Source organism: Labeo rohita, chromosome 13 (genome assembly GCF_022985175.1).
Source record: "Labeo rohita strain BAU-BD-2019 chromosome 13, IGBB_LRoh.1.0, whole genome shotgun sequence".
NCBI classification, from domain to species: Eukaryota; Metazoa; Chordata; class Actinopteri; order Cypriniformes; family Cyprinidae; genus Labeo; species Labeo rohita.
Window position 1 is genome coordinate 8,839,661 of NC_066881.1, and position 19,564 is coordinate 8,859,224.

The 19,564-nt window shown below is 35.9% G+C and overlaps 1 protein-coding gene across 6 annotated transcripts in view; it reads right to left on the reverse strand.

The window, feature by feature from the left end:
• Positions 1-19,564, reverse strand: part of gbf1 (golgi brefeldin A resistant guanine nucleotide exchange factor 1) — a 103,019-nt gene that overhangs the window by 21,804 nt on the left and 61,651 nt on the right. For 2 of the 6 annotated variants that reach the window (XM_051125534.1, XM_051125532.1), the window contains exons 7-21: positions 19,179-19,239; positions 14,756-14,810; positions 11,021-11,056; positions 8,708-8,852; positions 6,879-7,096; positions 6,612-6,777; positions 6,243-6,454; positions 6,061-6,159; positions 5,783-5,977; positions 4,299-4,491; positions 4,030-4,170; positions 3,840-3,928; positions 3,552-3,754; positions 1,624-1,747; positions 775-900 (exon numbers count right to left, since the gene is read on the reverse strand). In XM_051125534.1, coding sequence (XP_050981491.1) covers positions 775-900; positions 1,624-1,747; positions 3,552-3,754; positions 3,840-3,928; positions 4,030-4,170; positions 4,299-4,491; positions 5,783-5,977; positions 6,061-6,159; positions 6,243-6,454; positions 6,612-6,777; positions 6,879-7,096; positions 8,708-8,852; positions 11,021-11,056; positions 14,756-14,810; positions 19,179-19,239 — 2,063 coding nt within the window. Of the gene's footprint in view, positions 1-774; positions 901-1,623; positions 1,748-3,551; positions 3,755-3,839; positions 3,929-4,029; positions 4,171-4,298; positions 4,492-5,782; positions 5,978-6,060; positions 6,160-6,242; positions 6,455-6,611; positions 6,778-6,878; positions 7,097-8,707; positions 8,853-11,020; positions 11,057-14,298; positions 14,380-14,755; positions 14,811-19,178; positions 19,240-19,564 lie in introns of all 6 variants that reach the window. The other 4 variants (XM_051125537.1, XM_051125535.1, XM_051125533.1 and 1 more) reach the window with 3 other exon arrangements.

Here is a 19,564-nt window from a genome sequence, read left to right on the forward strand (position 1 = left end):
AGAAATGAATATTGCTTGTCTCCAAGTATTTATGTCTCTAACAGATTGAATTGCCAGACTACTAATATTACTATTAGAAAAAATAATGCTTGGAGAAACTTTATTTCTTTTTTTTTTTTTGCCATTACTTAAGTGGATATTTTGTATCATAACCACAGCGTTTCATTGGGAATAAAACGTAACACTCTCAAGCGCTTACAGCTGTTTGTTTTCAGCTGGCTAAAAACGCTTTGGTGGACATGCAGCTTTAATGACAAAAAAAAAAAGACTACTTTTTCTATATAAATTAATATTTGATCATTTCTTTTTTGATTTTGGTGTAAAATCTAACTTTGTATTGGGTCCCGTGAGATTCACCAGTAGTTGCTTATTTGCATCTCTGACTGTTATACAACTGAGAATTAAAGGGATTCACTTTTGGCAGAGACAACAAAAAGCAAAACTTGAAAATCTTCCTTAAGATGATGCAAGTGAAGTCATTAGTAATAGTTTGTAAATGTGCCTGACATCTTTGTTTTTCATACAAGCTTAAAGCTCCACTAAATCGAGGCCGGTCGTCTGAAGCACGTAAAAGCGAGACACAGCTACATAACAGTAATCTGTATGTGTGGCAAATCTAGACAGATGGTTTCATAACATACTTACACAAATAACACACAATACAGTTATGTTCTACAGTTAAGTCACAGAGCTGAAACTGATCTCTCAGAAAGGGCCCTGAACATGTGAACAGCTTCTGGATGTCCCGTTTTGAACAGGACACATGTGGCTCACCTCCAACGTCATGGGGATGTTCTGCTTGCGAACGTTATGGTTGTGCTGATCGGTGTTTAGCATGATGACTGCATAAGCCAGGGCGAAGCCAGCGTCGTTTGACTGGAAGGGATTACCGTTCACTTTCTGCACACAAAAGAACAAGACCATACAATTGACTGTAAGCGCAAGAATAGCATCATCAAATCACCTAATGTGTACGCTCATCTTTACAGGAGCGCTTTGAAGATCATTCGCCACTAGAAAAATAGAAAAGGGCACAGTAATTCCTTCGGGATCTCCTACTAGTGTAAATGTCAGACACTGAATCCATTCCGGTTTCGATACATCGCTGCTTCAGGGAGGGCACAACCCCCATATCTATGTGGCATAATCACATGAGCTCACCCGCAGCGATTGAGAATGGCGCCTAAGAAAAGAAATTTCTGCAAATACTTTCCAGGTCACACACAGAGAACGGCCTTTAATATGCACTAAGCGAGCATGTTCGAAATGTCCTCGGATCGTGAACCGCTTTCTGCAGGCCAGATGGATGTGTCTCACTTCCCGGTGCAACATTTTCCTCTTCCCCGATTACCTGCGTGACTAAAGACCCCGTCTGTGATCCAGAGCGAACTGCTGTTCTGCTGTCCCTAATTACCTGATGATGGGGCCAGTTGGCGGCCAGGATTGCCTTGGAGTGTGGTAATGGAAGAACTGTAAGAATGCTTGTGTCTGTGACTGCAGCGAACCTACAAACTATTTAAAGAGTATATATGTGTGTGTTCCCGCTCGAGTGTATATATATATTCGTGTCAGTCCGTGCCAGTCCGTGCTTGTGTGTGTGTGTGTGTGTGGCAGCTGACTTACATGCCAGTTGTCAGTGAAGGTTTCCAAGAGCCGATGAATGACAGGCGCTTCGCCAGGAAGACGGAATGCCTCCAGATACAAACGGAGCGCTTCGTCTATGCGCAGGCCCTGGAAGGTGAACGTGCTGAGGAAGAGATAGAGATGGCCTTAAAATAACTTTAAGGTATAATTATCTCAAACTCCATACTGACAGTCACTTTGAGCATGATAGTAAGCTTAGTGAGAATAACATCTACAGCTAAAGGATCACATCCAATTTTCAGGCCTTAGACTGAAATTAGAAGTTGGAAAAACAAGAAGTTGGTGTTGACGAATGTTAACTGAACAATCATGGCAACTATTTAAGTTAATGGTTTTCTCAATTCATAGGCTTGTTTTACTATTGGAATTTCCTAAATGAATGATTCAACGACAAATGACTTTTTTTTTTTTTTTTAAACTGGCAGTCACCACCTCCTGGCGGAAGAGGATAAGTGTCGCAATACATACGTAATATACTGTGTTACAATACAATACAAGTGTTAAGATACTTTCGTTTTGATCGCTTCTGTAGACAATAAGTGTTTATACACAAACTATAAACTTTTATCTCAGTACTTCTGTTATTTAAATGTCTGTAACAGAAATAATCATGTGTGGTTAAAAAGACTGTTTGTGTTGCTGGATCAGTAGTAGCCTGTTTATACCCGTTTCACATCGTAAGTGTCAGTGGAGCATGAGCAGCGCGTTTTGGGAGCTTCAAGGGTTTCTACATGTTTTTGCAACATTGAGTAATGTATCACAGACATATCTCACAAATCCTTTCATGAAGTGTAGAGAGTGTGTAATTGAGAGTGTACTGATTTGATACAACAGTTAAATAAACAAGAAGTTAATATTAAGTGACTTGCATTGTCTGACTACAAAACTATTGACTGATTTTGCTCTATTTCGCCATCAAAAATAGTTTCAAACAAATCACAACTGAGCTGCGTGCCATCTCCATTCAAACACAGCAGTGTTTGTTTATGAACGAATGTGCGTTTTAAACGAATCTAGTGAGTCAATGATTCAATTACCAATTCATAAAGATGGTCACTTGCTTTATTCCTGAATGAATCAGCTGTTCGAACGAATCAAATTAATGAATGATTCAGTAATTAAAGCAGTGACTTGCTGCCACCTACTGGCAGTTTTAGTTTCATTTTTAAAGTAGCTTTTCAAATATTTAAATCATTTAATATTTCTATATTCAAAATTTTATATTTAAAACATTAATTTCAAGGAGTTTATGAATTTGACTGCACTCATGCCACCTCTGAGCATCATTAAATTAAAAAAAAAATTTACATAAAAGATGACATACTTTTAATAAAGATACAAAAATGCCATTACAATAGTAAAAACAAAATTCCCCTGTAAAACGCTTTAAGGAGTCAAATATCACCTTGTAATAGGAAGGCTAATTTTGATCAGATTTTTAGACTAGAAGGTGTCCCTGAAATTTTAACTGTGCTCCTAAAAAGAAAAGTAAGCAAAGAGTAAGTAAAAAGCCTTAAGTTGCATGGAAACACCTCAGACATACATTTTAGTCTAGGACTAGGCTTAAGCCTTGTCTGTGAAACCGGGGGGTTAGTCGACTAAAAAACAGGACAAGGTTGACAAAATATGACAATAACTAAAAAGTACATTTGACAAAGAACTAAGTCTAAGACTAATTTAAAAGACTGAGACTAAATTAAAGATGGCTGACAAAATTAACACTAAAACTAAACTTTTTTTTCTTCAAAAGTGAAATATGACCATTCCTTCACTACTTTCATAAGATTTAACTAACAACATCTCCAACCAATGCTTTGAGTTAGCAATATGCAGCTAGCCTAATCCTTGCATCATAAAAAAATAAATTAATTAATTAATTAAAAAAATGCAACAAAGAGGAGATTTACTTGACAAAACTGTCGAGCAGGTCGGGGTTCTTGCGATCGCTGATAAACTCTCCGATCATCTTCTTGTCCAGGCGAGGGTTTTCTCTCAGCCACTGGGCCACCTCATTATTGTCCATGGGGCTGCTAAGCAGGCCTTTCTCCTGCAGGATCTGAACGCCCTTCTTGGGCTTCTGATTGAACTGCTCTGTACCCGTGATCAGAAGCTTTGAGGTATGCACAAAAAGTGTATTTTAAGTACAGATTTGAAGGTTATAACATTCACACAATAACTGAAGATGCACAGCCCACCTTCTTCTTGTTCTTGATCTCTAAAAGTTCCTGAGAGTCTGGAAGACAGCTGGTGAAACGCTGAGGCTTCTTCAAGCTTTTCTTCTCTGCTGGATTAAGACAAAGCAGCATTTGATTACTCTAAATCCCTGAATGATTACTGCAATTCAGTAAGTATTTTGTCTTAGTTGTTTGTTGCTTTTCACAGTACCCGTGTCTGTCTCCTCCTGGTCCTGTCTGCCTAATCTCATCTTCTCTGCCATCAGATGACCGCTGGTGGGAGGACAGGCAGTCCTCGTCTCTAACACCACAGCATTCTGCCCATTAGAATTGGGTACAGATTTGCCAGTCTCTGTATGCCACGAACAAAAGAAGAGTTTGCCATTATGAGAAACAAAAAATCTCTTTAATTAACTGTAGTTTACTTAGTTTTATTACAACAGTAATGTCTGCCATCCTGAAACTGCTGATCCTGCCCACCTGTTGTTGAATCGGTGATTGTATTGACGGAACTGTCTCCTTCTACTGTCGTTGATTCTGACTGGTCCTGCTGTGCAGCGCTGTTGAGCACTTTGGCCTGACAATGAGCCTCTGTGCTGTCAATCACTGTCAGCAGGGCTTCAAGTGACAGGAGATGGGTTGTGTAGAGCTGCCCAGACACTGGAAAGGCATTCTGCAGTACAAAAACACAATTAATCAACATAACGTCATAATAATGTCAGAAACGTACAGAAATTTCAGAGGTGAAACCGCTCCAATAAAAAGTAATAACGGTAATAATAAAAAAATATAGCTGAAAGAAGCGATTATTGGGGTTCAAGTGCTTTAAGGCATTAAGCACATATGAAAAAAGACATTATTTAGCAAGCTTGTAAACACCTAAATCAATGATTTAAAAAGCAATTTTGGCAAATCCAGGTAATTTACCATAGAAATACGTTTTTTAATGATTATGACGATCCCCTTAAAACTTTGCATGCTTGTTTAGAATCATTTGTCACATGTGCTCAGCAGGTTTTGTCAAGTTTTGAGTTTTTCTTTAGGCTTTATAGGTAAATTTGAGTTGTACTGCAGTGGTTTATACCAGATTGAGTTGACAAGTTAGCAAAAGTAGGTTTTTTATATCATCACAGTCACTTAAACAATTTGATTGACAGCAGTGGTTCTAGAGGCAAAGTTGTCCGGAATGAGGAGTTCTATTGTACGACAGGAATATCATGCATGTGTGAGAAAAACACAATGTACAACCGTTTATGCCCTTGAAAATGCGATATAGCCCCCCCAGTGGCAGATTTATTTTAAATTTCTCTCAGACCTTTGGGGCCATGAGTCAAACAGGCCCACTGAGTTTCATTCCAATTGGCCTCCATTAACCTTGTCTAACAGGTGCTCAAAATTCGTTGGCCAATGGCGGCCATGTTTTTGAGATACGCAAATGTCATTGTAGACATTTGTGGCACATCTGACCAAGACTATGCACACCAATTTTCATGTTGATGGAACAAATGGCTGCATAGTTATAGCCACTTATGTTTTGCTTTCCCCTCTTATAGCGCCACCAATTGGCAAAGCTCTGCGTTTTTGTTGAGTTTGGCGAAGATATCTCTTTCCGTTTCTGACGGTTTAGGAGTTATGAGCGATTTCGTACTTTTGTTCGCTGTAGCGCCCCCGGCAGGCCAATTAGGGCGAAACTTCGTCAGGTTGTCAGTGGTGTGAGTACTACCATCCCTCCAAGTTTCAAGTCTCTACAATTTATGGTTTGGTTTGCATGATCAGTTTTACATGGAGATCGCTGATCCGTGACCATTCTAACAATTACAATAGGGTTTCAGCACTTCGTGCTTGAACCTCTAATAAACACAAAAAATTAAAGTGCTGCGCATTTCGAAGGACTATTTTCAAACTCTATATCTATTTCTTCATTAGTCCCTGCTAGCTGAATGTCTGGAGTTGGAGTAGCTCACCTTAGAGAGCAGTTTGGTGAGATCCTCAAACAGGTTGGAACAGTAAAAGTCACAGTCGTAGTTTATGTAGAGCTCTGTGACAAAGCTGGGGATCCTCCAGAGCTGTACGATGGCCTCCAAGGCCATCTCCTTCATCTCATAGGGCATTTTAGGGTTCTCTGAGGTAATGATGTCCATTAGCTTTTTCAGGTACATCTACAGAGACATACAAAGAGTGACTTTCAGCATCGGAGATGGCTTATATCTCAGCATAGAAAATCCATCATTCAGTCACGTACCTCAAGCTGAAACTTGAGATGTTCTCGCATGCTTTCAAAGAGAAGAAAGCACACGCGTATGGAGGCGGCGTATAGATTCATTCGGTCCACGCCTAACAACTACAAAGAGACACAGAGAATATTTACTACAGCTGAAAACAGAGAAACACACAAAAAAAGATTAGAAAAGAACAAAGTTGCACCTGTATGAGGTGCCTACAGAGCTCATCTTTGACAAGACAGAGCAACGACTGGTAGGGGGCAATGTGTGCAGCTTCTAGAGCCACGTTCAACAGTTGGAGGCCCATGTGCATCATCACATCTGAATTATGGCGGTCATGTGGGTTGGTGAGAGAGATGAGAAAGCGGAAGAGCTCTCTCAGGCACGGGAGACCATACGGGATTAGAGCAGCACCTGGAGAAACACAATGGTACTTCAATTGCATTTCAGGAAACGAGAGCATAACAGCCGTAATATATTTAAAAAAAAAAAAATCGAAAAACAAACTGGTGTGAATTCATTTTGATGTCGGGGCCTTTGATGTATATTTTGGATGCACTATTCCTCTTACCCTCTTTCTGGGTGGACTGTGTGAAGCGCACGCCTCTGGGGTTTACATAGTCCATGTCGTGAACTGATGCTGAATCCGACTGGTCAGCTAGCAAGTCTCGGTCTTCCAGGACTTCAGGAATGGATTCCACTGAGGCTGACTGAGCACGTTCCACTTCTCTGCCATCCTAATGACACAGTACATTATACCATCAAGCTCTAAACCCATGCACTTTAGTTTATTGATGCTTATATTTTACTTATAGGTTAATGATGGTCTGAGGGATACCTGTGATTCCAGTCTGCCTGGCTCTGTGGAGGGTGTCATGGGAGTGGTGGCCGTTGAGCTGCTCTGCTCCAAGTCTGTGAGATCTTCCTTTGATGTTGTTTTAGAGCCGGTGTCTAAGCCACTGTCAGTGGTGGGACTGGAGATGGACGAAGCTGCACTGTCTGAACCAGGAAGAGCAGAAGAACCTCCACTGTGCTGCTCTATGAAAGGAACTCCACCTGAAATAAACACACTGGGATGAGAACATGCTATTCTTCTTAACCTTAAAACAGGATGATATACTGAATGTTTATCCACCTTATTTTTCCTGTAAAGATGGGCATAGCCATTTGTAAATTTTATGGCTTCTGGTCTCAGACATGTTTAGCTATTTTTAGCTGTACAAAAGTGCTTGTTTTGTTGCTTAATATTGCAAACTGGTGTGTCTTACCATTTTTTTAATGTATTATCTTAATTATGAGCACACTGGTTTGTAGTGCAAGCAGTTGTACCGTTTACTGCACGTTGTTATTCTTCTCGTTATTTCCCTATAGCAGCTAATGAATTGGACATCTCGCCCATAGGCTTACTTCTGTGTTGAAAAATAAGGTGGATATGATGATTACACTGTACACAAAATACATTTTAGTCAAGAAATTCACTATTTGTTTTTGTTTCAATTCTCGCAAGTAAGAGAGGATACGGAGTTATTTTAATAGCAAAGCTCAAAAGTTAATTAAAAAGTGAACATTTTTAAATATTGTTTTATGTAACGCAGAAATATCTAGCAACATTTTTCATATAATGAAATAACATTTAGTTAAAAAAATATGTAGGTATATACTGCTGTTTATTATTTTGTATTGGTACACACACACTGCTGTAAAAGTTTGGGGTTCATTAAGATTTTTTTTTTTTTTTTTAAGAAATTGTTTTTATTCAGCATGGACGCATTAAATTGACCAAAAGTGACAGTACAGACATTAATAATGTTACTAAAAATCTTGGTAACACTTCACAATAATCTCATTTGTTAACATTAGTTATTTGCAACTAACATTAACAATGAGCAAGATATTTGTTACTGAATTTATTAATCTTTGTTAATGTTAGTTAATGAAAATACAGCTGTTCACTGTTAGTTTATGTTAGCTCAGATCCATTAATAAAATATGAACAGATACAACTTTTGATTTTAATAAAGCATTAGTAAAACATTAACATTATCAAAGATTAATAAATGCTTTTTATAAATATATTTTTCATCGTTAGTTCATCTTAACTAATGTAGTTAAAGAGATTCACTTAAAAATTAAAATTCTGAGTTAAAATAGTCCATGTGACATTATTTTTGTTTTCTTTGCGCACAAAGAGTATTCTCATAGCTTCATAACCTTAGAGTTGAATCGCTTATGTCTCATGGACTATTTTAACAGTGTTCTTACTATCTTTCTTGGCCTTGAATGTGGTAGTTGTGTTGCATCAAAAATATCTTAATTTGTGTTCTGAAGATGAATGAAGGTCTTACGGGTTTGGAACAGCATGAGGGTGAGTAATTAATGACAGAATTTTCATATTAATATTATATTATAATATTTAACACATTAACAAATGGAACCTTATAGTGAAGTGTTACCAAGATTTCTATTTCAAATAATTGCTTTTATTTTTAACATTATTTGGTTATAATATTTTACAATAATACTGTAAATGTGATCAAGTAAATGCAGCCTTGGAGAGCGTAAGAGGTTTCTTTCAAATACATTTAAAAATCTTACAGACCCATATTTTTGATCAGTAGTGTAAACTTTAAAACACAAATTGAATCTAACTGACTTATCTTTGCATACCTGAAAGGTTGTTGGTGAGGGTACTGGACTGGGCTGGATCCATCTGTCCTGAGGGACTGCGCACCATGTGACGAGGGGGGCGGGGAGAACGCTTCTGCTTCTTCCACTTGGACGACTCGCTCATTCCCCCGGCTCTCATCTTTAGCTTCAAAACAAACACAGACTTGTTAAATCAAGCCAAACGCTGCAGTTCACTGCACAAAGAACCACGCAGGAGAGCTAGACGAAAACAAAATCTCATGACACCTCAAATGACCATAAAAAAAACAATGCCATTACTCAAAAAGATGCATAAACACAAACAGTCATGTCATTTTGTCAAAAAACTCTAGGGTCTGTATATATGCTGAGGTGATTGTGTTCACTTTTATCAGTATATAAACATTTAAGTCAACAAAACTAATCCGATTATTGTGTATAGAAATGAGAAGCAAAAGATTGTATTATTCTGGTACCAGCTACTTAATCACATTATCGTTTCTTCTATTATTTTTGAAGAAGCATCACAGTAGTGCACCTTCACACACAAAATAGCAGAACAGAATGATGTGATTCTGGAGAAAGATGGGCTTTTTGCCCATTTTTAAAGCAAAAATGTTGTTTAAGAATATTTCCACAATATTTCTACAATTAAAGTAGCAAAATTATTTTCAGCTGAGGTTTCTAGAGTAACAAATCAGCACATTTGTGGTAGTAATGGCTGTTTTCAGTTTTCAGCATAGCGTTTTAACTGTATTTCACATTCACATTTCAGGTTGTCAGACTGCAAGCTCACAACTCAGCTACCCATTCATTCTCCCATGATTTAAGCCTTGACCCAAACCAACCAGCTACAACGTAAATCACATTACAAACTTTGAGTTGAAGCAAACAAGACAAAGCTACAGAACTATGTACTTAATGGCTTTAATTTAGAAAGAACTACAATCCCATGAAGTAGTGCTGCACGATAGTATTTTATTCGTGATCACGATTTCTGCTTTTCTAAATGAATTAAATATAATCATCTGTAATATTCACCCGCTGGTTATTTATCCTAAAAAAGCTTCTTTTTTATTTGACATTTCCTTTCTCCTGAATTGGTAACAAGCCCCCACAAGCTTTCACGCTTGCGCTTGCCAGATGTCAAGAGTGTAAAATCCCTAATCAGAGCTTCTCTTCTAAATGGATACATTTTCTGCCCAGTGTTTTACTTAATCTTTCCAAGCTGGCAACCATGTGCACATACTCTCTCCACACTGGCTGCTGAATAAATGCACTTACGCAACATCTGCGCTACAGCATCAAATGTGCTGTTTTAATAGAAAAAAGTTAGCGATTTGGAATTAATGTACAGGTAACACTTTACAATAAGATTCATTAGTTAACTGCATTATTTAACATGCACTAAAAATGAACAATACTTCTACAGCAGCTATTAATTTTATTTAATGTTGATTTCAGCATTGACTAATGCATTATTAAAATCACAAGTCGTGTTTAACATTAGTTAATGCACTGTGAACTAACAATGAACAACTATTTTTGTTAACTAACATTAAAAAGATTAATAAATCATGTGATAAATGTATTGTTCATTCATGTTAGTTAATACATCAACTACTGTTAACAAATGACACCTTATTGGAAAGTGTTACCATACAGGAATTTAACCACTTTTTAGAAAATCTTCCTGAAGGTTTTACAGTTTTCATAATGTAGACAATGTTAACGCATATAATAAATTGGCAAACTACAGAAAGGTAAATTCATTCTCTTGGTTTATATGCTTATGTGAAGGTGTAATAATTCTAAAACAAAAAAAAAAAAAAAAAAAAATTCTCAAATGAGAACGATTATAATTTTCGACCAAAATAATCATGATTATCAGTTTTTCTATTATTGTGTATTATTATTATTATTGTTTCCTTACATAATCATTAATAATGCAGTTATTCACTATGAATTAACAAAAAAAAAATAGGTCTGTGTTTAAAGGTTTATAACGTATTGTTAAAAAACATCTCCGCTATGGAGAAAATGAATGGGATATATATGCATTATCAGAAGAATGCAGTGAAATGTGTTAATTAAAATACATTAAAAACAAACTGAAACAGTATCTCAGAATAATTACCAAATGCTTGTCTCAGCTTGTTTCACTTGCTTTCATAAAACCAGTGTATTCAGTGAATTCTAACATCAACATGAAACCAACAATGTAACAAAGAACTTGGACCTGTTATCTTGTCAAAACACTGTCATGGGTTAAACAAACGGGGGGTTGTACAGGGTTAAAGTGAGTCTGATCGGTGACGATCTCTTCTTCCTTACCTGCACTCGTTTGTTTTTCCATAAGATATTGTAAGCCTCAGGAGAGAAGGGGGCAGGCCCCGGGATTAGTGATGGACATGTCACAAGCTCATGACATGGGAGCACATATAACTTCATGCATGGGGTGTACATGGGAGAAATCGACACGCATACCAGGACGACATCCATGCACACATTCATTATCAGGAGCTCAATAACACACCCATTCAACGACATTAACCCGATGCATCTCTGAGAGGAAACGGGGGGAGTAGCACCTCAGCATACGTTACAAACAAACACGTATTAATTGGGGAGACTAACCAAGGACAAAAATTATGGGTGCAATAAACAGACCAGGAACACACAGAGCATGCAAAATGGCAGTCAAATAGGATATCTGGTCTTTGAAGAATAAAAAAAAGACCCATTCGAATGAATGTACATTCAAATACAGAAAGTAACATTCAAATGAAACTATGGAACCGAAATGAAAATATGAAAATAAAAGCCCTGTTGTGGTTTCACCTCTACTCAGTGTATTTGCATAAAGCATAAAGCTCAACCTAAACTATAGGTATGTTAGATTGTTTACCCATGACTGTTCATCTAATATATTCTTGCCTTAGGACAACATCATCTCTCTAAATTCACTTCACACTCATATGAAGTATTACTCACAAGCCCTAATATTTCCATATTCACAATACACTGTTTAATCCATAGAAATAGCTACGTGAATACTTCTGAAGGGATGTTTTGGATCTAGAACAAGTTAAAGGAGAAGTTCACTTCCAGAACAAATATTTACAGATAATGTACTCACCCCCTTGTCATCCAAGATGTTTGTCTCTTTTTCTTTCTTTAGTTGATAAGAAATTGTTTCTTAAGAAACAGCTTTCTTGAGCAGCTTCAAATGGCTCTAAACAATCCCAGTCGAGAAAGACGGGTGTTATCTAGGAAAACGATCGGTCATTTTTGAAACAAACTGACTATTTATATACTTTTTAACCTCAAACGCTCGTCTTGTCCAAGTCCGCGTGAACTCTGTTTTTTCCGGTTCAATACGGTCAATACGGTTAGGGTATGTCAAAAAACTTAAGAATTTCATTTCTTCCCCAACTTCAAAATCGTCCTGCATCGCTGCAGAAGTACCGACCCGGTGTTTACAAAGTGAAGATCAAATGCCCTTTACAAAAAAAAAGGTAAAACAGCGAGGTTGGACGATGTAGAAGAAGAGTTTTTCAACATACCCTAACTGTCATGAACTGGATTACAGAGACGAGACAAGATGAGCATTTGAGGTTAAACAGTACATAAATTGTCAATTTGTTTCGAAAATGATGGATCGTTTCGCTAGAAAAGACCCTTCTACTGGCTGGGATCATTTAGAGCCCTTTGAAGCTGCATTTAAACTGCATTTTGGAAGTTCAAACTTGGGGGCACCATAGACGTCCACTATATGGAGAGAAATCCTGAAATGTTTTCCTCAAGAAACACAATTTCTTAATGACTGAGGAAAGAAAGACATGAACATCTTGGATGACAAGGGGGCGAGTACATTATCTGTAAATTTTTGTTCTGCAAAGTGAACTTTTCCTTTAAGCTCTATTGACAGCATCTGTTGCACAACATCAGTCACCTCAGACAAAGTGTTTGCCAAGTTTTTTGCCAACCAAACCCATTTAACAAAATATTTTCCTCAAGTACTCCCTTGATTTTAAAAGAATAGTTCACTCCAGAATTAAAAATTGCTGATAATTTGCTCACCCCTATATCATCCAAGATGTTCATGTCTTTCCTTCTTCAGTCAAAAAGAATTAAGGTTTTTGAGGAAAACATTCCAGGATTTTTCTCCATATAGTGGACTGCAATGGGCTTAAGTGATGACGTAATGCGTCCACTGAACGCACCAACGAACGCTGTTCACTTAGGAACACCATCTCAGCAGTCATTTATGAGCACTGTTTATTCATATTAATAAATGTTTTCAAATTTACAGTGCACACTACAGTCTCCGTGCTCACAGCGTCCCGAACACAAATAATTTTTATATTTATTTTTTGGTAGTATTATATCACATTGTAAGTGTATAATTACTACCATTTGTTGTTTTCTCATGTCATCTGATAGAGTGTTTGGACCTGGAAGTCACGGAAGAGGTGACACTTGATGTCAGACTTAAGCGAATGGTGGCCGATGGGCTGAAGGTCCAAACTGCGGTTTCAACGCAGCTTCAAAAGCTCTACACAATCCCAGCTGAGGAATAAGGTTCTTAACTAGTGAAACAACTGGTCATTTTCTAAAAAATAAATAAATAAATAAATAAATAAATAAATAAAAATGTATATAATTTTTAACCACAAATGCTCATCTCGCACTAGCTTGACTTCACACGTGACATAGGCAGAACCCAGTGTTTACAAAGTGAACGTGCAAAGAAAGCCCTTTGCAAAAATAACATTGTTGGATGATTTTGAAGTTGAAAAAGAAAATGAGATGGAGTTTTTCACCCTACCCTACGTTTTTGAAACAAAGTACAGAGACGAAACGTGATTACATAATGCGTGTAGTCGCAGACACACATCGCAGAGATAGTGCTAGATGAGCATTTGTGGTTAAAAAGCATATACATTTTTATTTTTTTAGAAAATGACAGGGATCGTGTAGAGCCTTTTGAAGCTGCATTTAAACTGCAATTTGGACCTTCAACCCATTGATCCCCAATGAAATCCACTATAAGGAGAAAAATCCTGGAATGTTTTCCTTAAAAACCTTGATTTCTTTTAGACTGAGAAAAGAATGACATTAGCATCTTGGATGACATGGGGGGGTGAGTGAGTAAATTATCAGGAAATTTTCATTCAGGAATGGACTATTTATTTAAAGTAAATGGCTGCATGAAAAGTTGGATTAATTTGGAATATACTGCAAAATGAACTGTGATATGATATATATCATATGAACCCCCTCTTCACTACTTTTTGTCTGTGAATAGTAACAGTACAGTTATAATTTCATTTTCAAGCTCATTTTTCAGTTCAGATACTAAAAAATTATGTCTGTGAAATTGAATAGAAGCATTTTGAGCAAGAAGAAATTACATGCTACAGATGTTGTCAAAATAGCTTAAATTGTATAGGACCTATGACAAATTTGCTATGACAAACGGTTGCTTACTCCTTAGCGAATCTCCCCACCATGCATTCAAACAGAAAGCCATGCGTCCCGGCGTATTTAAATGCACTAGCTGCAACCCAATAAAAACGGCTGTTTTAATGCATGTAAATGTGCTATACCCTCTCTAAGCCCGTCTGATTGGTGTTTCTAGGCTGATCTGCATAAATAAAATCCTGTGTGTCCAGAATACAGCCTGGGATCTGCGAGTTGGAACAGGTAAATGGGCAAAGGATGAACTCAACAACAACAATCAGGTATGAAAAGACAGGAGAAGGGAGAGTCTTTGATCCCTAAATAATTAAGATGAAAAGGAGCAAAGGTCTTTCAAATACAGAAGCAACTGTGGCTGGAAAACACAGTTAATTCTCACTAGATACTACTTTCCATGTCCTGACCTGATGGATGACACACACACAGGTATAATAATTATGCAACGGCAACTGACCTCACTTATGGGTATGGAGACCTCTACGTAACAAAGCTCATAAAGTAAATGAGAAATGAGGAAGGCAGATGGGAAACAGGTGTAACGGGTCTGGAGGGGGAATGGAGATCTGAGGGGGATTTTATATTTACCTTCTTCATGTTAGTGCCCACAAAACTCTTGGCCTCCTCTTTGAACTGTGGCAATCTGAAAAACAAATATTATGAGTTATTGCATGCATTTATGGCTACACATTTTATAATATCAATGTTATAGAGGTGACGGGGTCACATTTTTAAACTACTACTCCCACAGTCTGTTAATACTCATGGTTTAAATAAAAATAGACAAGATTTTAAATACATGTAACAAATTTTATTTTACTTTCTAAAGACTGGATGGATGATGGAATAATTAATAATTATTATTTACATATATAACAATTAATTATTCAATTTACAGCCCTTTTTTAAGATTCATGCATCTCACATTACACAGGAAAAAAAAGTTTTCAATTTAATGTCAAGTAAACATTAAGTGCAATATAAAAAAAAAGTCAATTATTTTATTTTGGAATAATGTCTTTATAATATAATGCTTAAGACCTTTCACACACACAATATAAATAAGTCTTTATATACACTTTATTAAAAAAAAGTTTGGGATCAGTCAGATTTGTAATTTTTTTAAAGTCGTTTTAATGCTCATCAAGGCTGCATTTATTTGATTAAAATACTGAAAAAAGAAAAATATATATATTATTAAATAATTATTATTGCAATTTAAATTAGAGGTTTTCTATTTTAATTAAAACAGAATTTATTCCTGTGATGCAAAGCTGAGTCTTAATTACTGTCTTCAGTGTCACATGATCCTTCAGAAATCATTTTAATATGCTAAATTTAATCGATGTTGAAAATAGTTGTGCTGCTTAATTATTTTATTTTATTTTATTTTTTCAGGATTCGGTGTCAGTAAATGTTTTCTTAATACTTTTATTCAGCAGGGATGTGTTAAATTAATAAAAAGTGATAGTATAGACTTATATTGTTTAAAAAAGATTTATGTTTTGAATAAATGCTGTTATTTTTTACCTTTTTATTAATCAAAGAATACTACATATTCATTTTAATTGACATTTTCTGGGGACTAGGTATTAAGTCTGAAAAAAAAATAATAATAATAATGAAATACTGGGTCACATCTAGTTTCCCAAACTGCAGATTAATTAACTCATTCGGAATTATCATTCCGAGAAACCTCTCCAAAACCAAAAACGGAGGATAGACAATATGTCCGAAGAGTCGGCATCTTCGTTCCCAGGGCGTGACTTTTGACCCCCTGCACCGGTTCATTAGCTGAATTAGACGGATGATGTTCTCAGCCTCGAATGCATTGTCTGCATGTGTGCGTGTTGTGTGGACACTGCGGCTTTTCCTCGAGTGAGATGTCAGCGCTCGCACAGGCAGCCTGGGAGAGACGGCTCCTGATGTTAACTCTGCTCGGCGTTAATGGAGTGTTGTCTTGCCGGCTTGATTATAGGATGATCTGTGAGTCCAACAGATTAACATCCCTAATGCTTTCAGCAGGCTGCTTAAGCCTCCTTCTGAGCACTCAATAAGATCCGCTGTTCATTACTCTGGCTCTCTCGACCACACACACACACACTACATTCACTGCTTATTACCCTTAGGCACACAGAAATACACACACTCATTATTAAGGCCTTTCACACCCTCATTGTGAAGGCGACGTGGACAAGAGGGTCTGGGCAATAAGAACGTGCACAATAGGAGCCGCAAACTCAGGTTGTGAGTTTGCGTGTATGCGCGCATTTCATAGATTAAAAGGCGTTATCAGCTATAATTAAAAATTATTAATGAATGCTACTCATCTGAAGGACGTTTACAGTGCGTGAAATTATAAAAACAAACAGAGGATGTTTACGTGGTTTGAAAACCGGGTCAAAACACTGTGATATTATTCAGACGCATGTTTTTAATGCAAAAAAATATAATCTGGTTTTTTTTTTTGATTGAGCTTTTCATAAGAAACTGAATTTTGTCATTATGTCTTTGTTGGGCGTACATACATATGTGTGTGCGAGTGCATGTGTGTCCCTAATCTATATGCAGATGGGTAGAGTGAGATGTGCTCCGCGATCTCATCCTCTCGTCTGTGCGGGATGTGACTGGAAGTCTAATGCGAGTGGATACGCACCTCTGATAAATGCCACCCCATAATCATGTTATTGCATTAGAGCAGCAGTACACTATGACCTGCATGAGAAGACTAAGGGCTTCTGCTCACAATTACACCACAGTCATAGAACCACATGTTAGATATGAACTAGTCAGAAAGAAAATTTAAAACTACATATTTCTATAAAGTTCATGATTATGATATATGCGCCATCGCAAGTGCATAATGACGTCAGTGAACTATATCTGCACTTAATACTTGTATTTAGACATTTATGGCCAAGAACTACTTGTAAATTGGAAAATGCATTGTTTGAATATCACCTTGGAATTTAAATTCTTAATATCCTAACACAGACTAATTATATTATGAATAATTTAAGGTTCTAAAATAGGCCAGGATGATTAACTTTTTTCAACATTTTCCACGCCTAAAAATGTAGCAGAATTTGTTTACTACACTCCTACTTGTAGCTTTATCTATGGGACATATTGATAAATTAAATTACATTTTTAATTTAAAAATAATTCCATTCAATAGTTGGTGGCAGTAAGCTTTTTTATTTATTTACTTATTTATTTTTATTTAAATAAATGTTTTTATTAAATTATTAAATTAATTAAAATAAAAGTTTAAAATTCTGTTCAATTTGATTAAACTTTTAACTTAATAAATTTATTGAACATGACAGTAAAGACTTTTACATTGTTCAAAAAAATTCAATAAATGCTGTTCTATTCAAAGTATCCTGAAAAACACTTGTTGTAAATTTCAGAGGAAAATGCAGTTTAAATATCATCTTGGAATTTAATATTCTTAATTTTCTAACATACACTAATTATATTTTGAATAATTTAAGGTTCTAAAGTAGGATAGGATGATACATTTTTTTAACATTTTCCACACTGATTTTAAGGGAACGCTTAAAAATTTAGCAGAATTTGTTTACTACACTCCTATTTGTAGCCTTTTCTATTGGACATATTGATAAATTAAATTAAAATAAAAAAACAGTTCCATTCAACATCTGGGTTCAATAAGCGTTTTTAATTATTTATTATTATTATTATTATTATTATTATTAATAATAATAATAATAAATGCTTTTATTAAATTATTAAATTAATAAAATAAAAATGTAAAATTATATTAAATTTGATAAAAAAATGATTTAATAAATTTATTGAAAGTGACATTAAATACTTTTAAAATTCTGTTTCAATAAATGCTGTTCTTTTAAACTTTCTATTAACAGTATCCTGAAAAGAACTTGTAAATTTTGAAAAGAACTTGTACATTTCAGAGGAAAATGCACTGTTTGAATATCACCTTGGAATTTAATATTCTTAATTTTCTAAAATAGACTAATTATATTATGAATAATTTAGGATTCTAAAGTAGGCTAGGATGATTAACTGTTTTAACATTTTCCACACTTTTTTTTTTCCTATGGGACATACTGATAAATTAAATTAAATTAAATTAAATTAAACTAAATTCAATTAAATTAAATTAAATTATTAATAATTATTATTATAATTTTTAATTATTTTTTATTGATATTTTTTTTTAAGTATTTTATTAAATTATTGAATTAATTAAAATAAAAGTTTCAAATTATATTAAACTTGATAAAAAAATTAATTTAATACATTTATTGAAAGCGACAGTAAAGACTTTTACATTGTTAATTATGTCAAAAAATGTTGTTCTTTTGAACTTTCTATTAAAAGTATCCTGAAAAACATGGCGTCCACAAAACTCTTTTCAATATTGATAATAAGAAATATTTGTTGAGCAGCAAATCAGCATATTAGAATGATTTCTGAAGAATGATGTGACGCGACGCTGTAACGAGTAACGATGCTAAAAAATTCAGTTTTGCATCACAGGAATAAATAAAATTTTTTACTTATATTCAAATAGAAAATAAGTGTTTTACATTGTAATAATATTTTATAATATTACAGATTTTTCTGTATTTTTGATCAAATAAATGCAGCCTTAATGAGCATAAGAGATTTTATATATATAAAAAAACTCTGCTAATTGTACTTTTCCCCCATACACTGCGGTCCAGAGAGAGAGAACTGCAGCAGCAGCAGATTCTGTGTGGGCCTGGTAATTAGCCATGCTTTGCATTGTCAGAGACTGATGCTTTCACCTGTCCCTGTCTGCGTGTGAGGGGGAAGTCGGAAACCTCTGGAGGTAATTGAGCGAGGCCTGAGAGTGAAACCGGAGCCCGTTACGGAGACAGACCCAGTTCCTGTTGTGTTTGGTCTCAGGTTCGGTTTGATTATGTGAACAGCAAGAACACGACTCTGTTCCTAATCCCCATCTCTACATCCCCTCTTCCATTCTCTCTCTAGTTACCTGGAGAAGAGCAGCTGCACCATGTCCACCAGCGTGTGCTCAGCTGACTTTCTCAGCAGCTCTGTGATGAGAAAAAAGCAAAACCAGAGAGAGAGAGAAAAAAAAAAACAACAGAGAGAAAGAAAAGGAAATGTTAGTCCAAAGGACAAGAGCAGCACCTCAGGGGCTCAGAGTCCAGACTCTGTTTGGTCAGGATTAGAGCAGGGGTTTATCACAGTCTTGAGAGCACAGGAGGCCGATTCCCATATTGAGCAGTTCGAGATTCAGGACGAACAACAACATTTAGACTGTAGCTAATTACAAAACACTTAAAGTATACATTTTCCCCTGTGAATCAAGCTCATGACCATGGCATTGCAAGAGCTTAGACGGTACAGAAAAGTGAA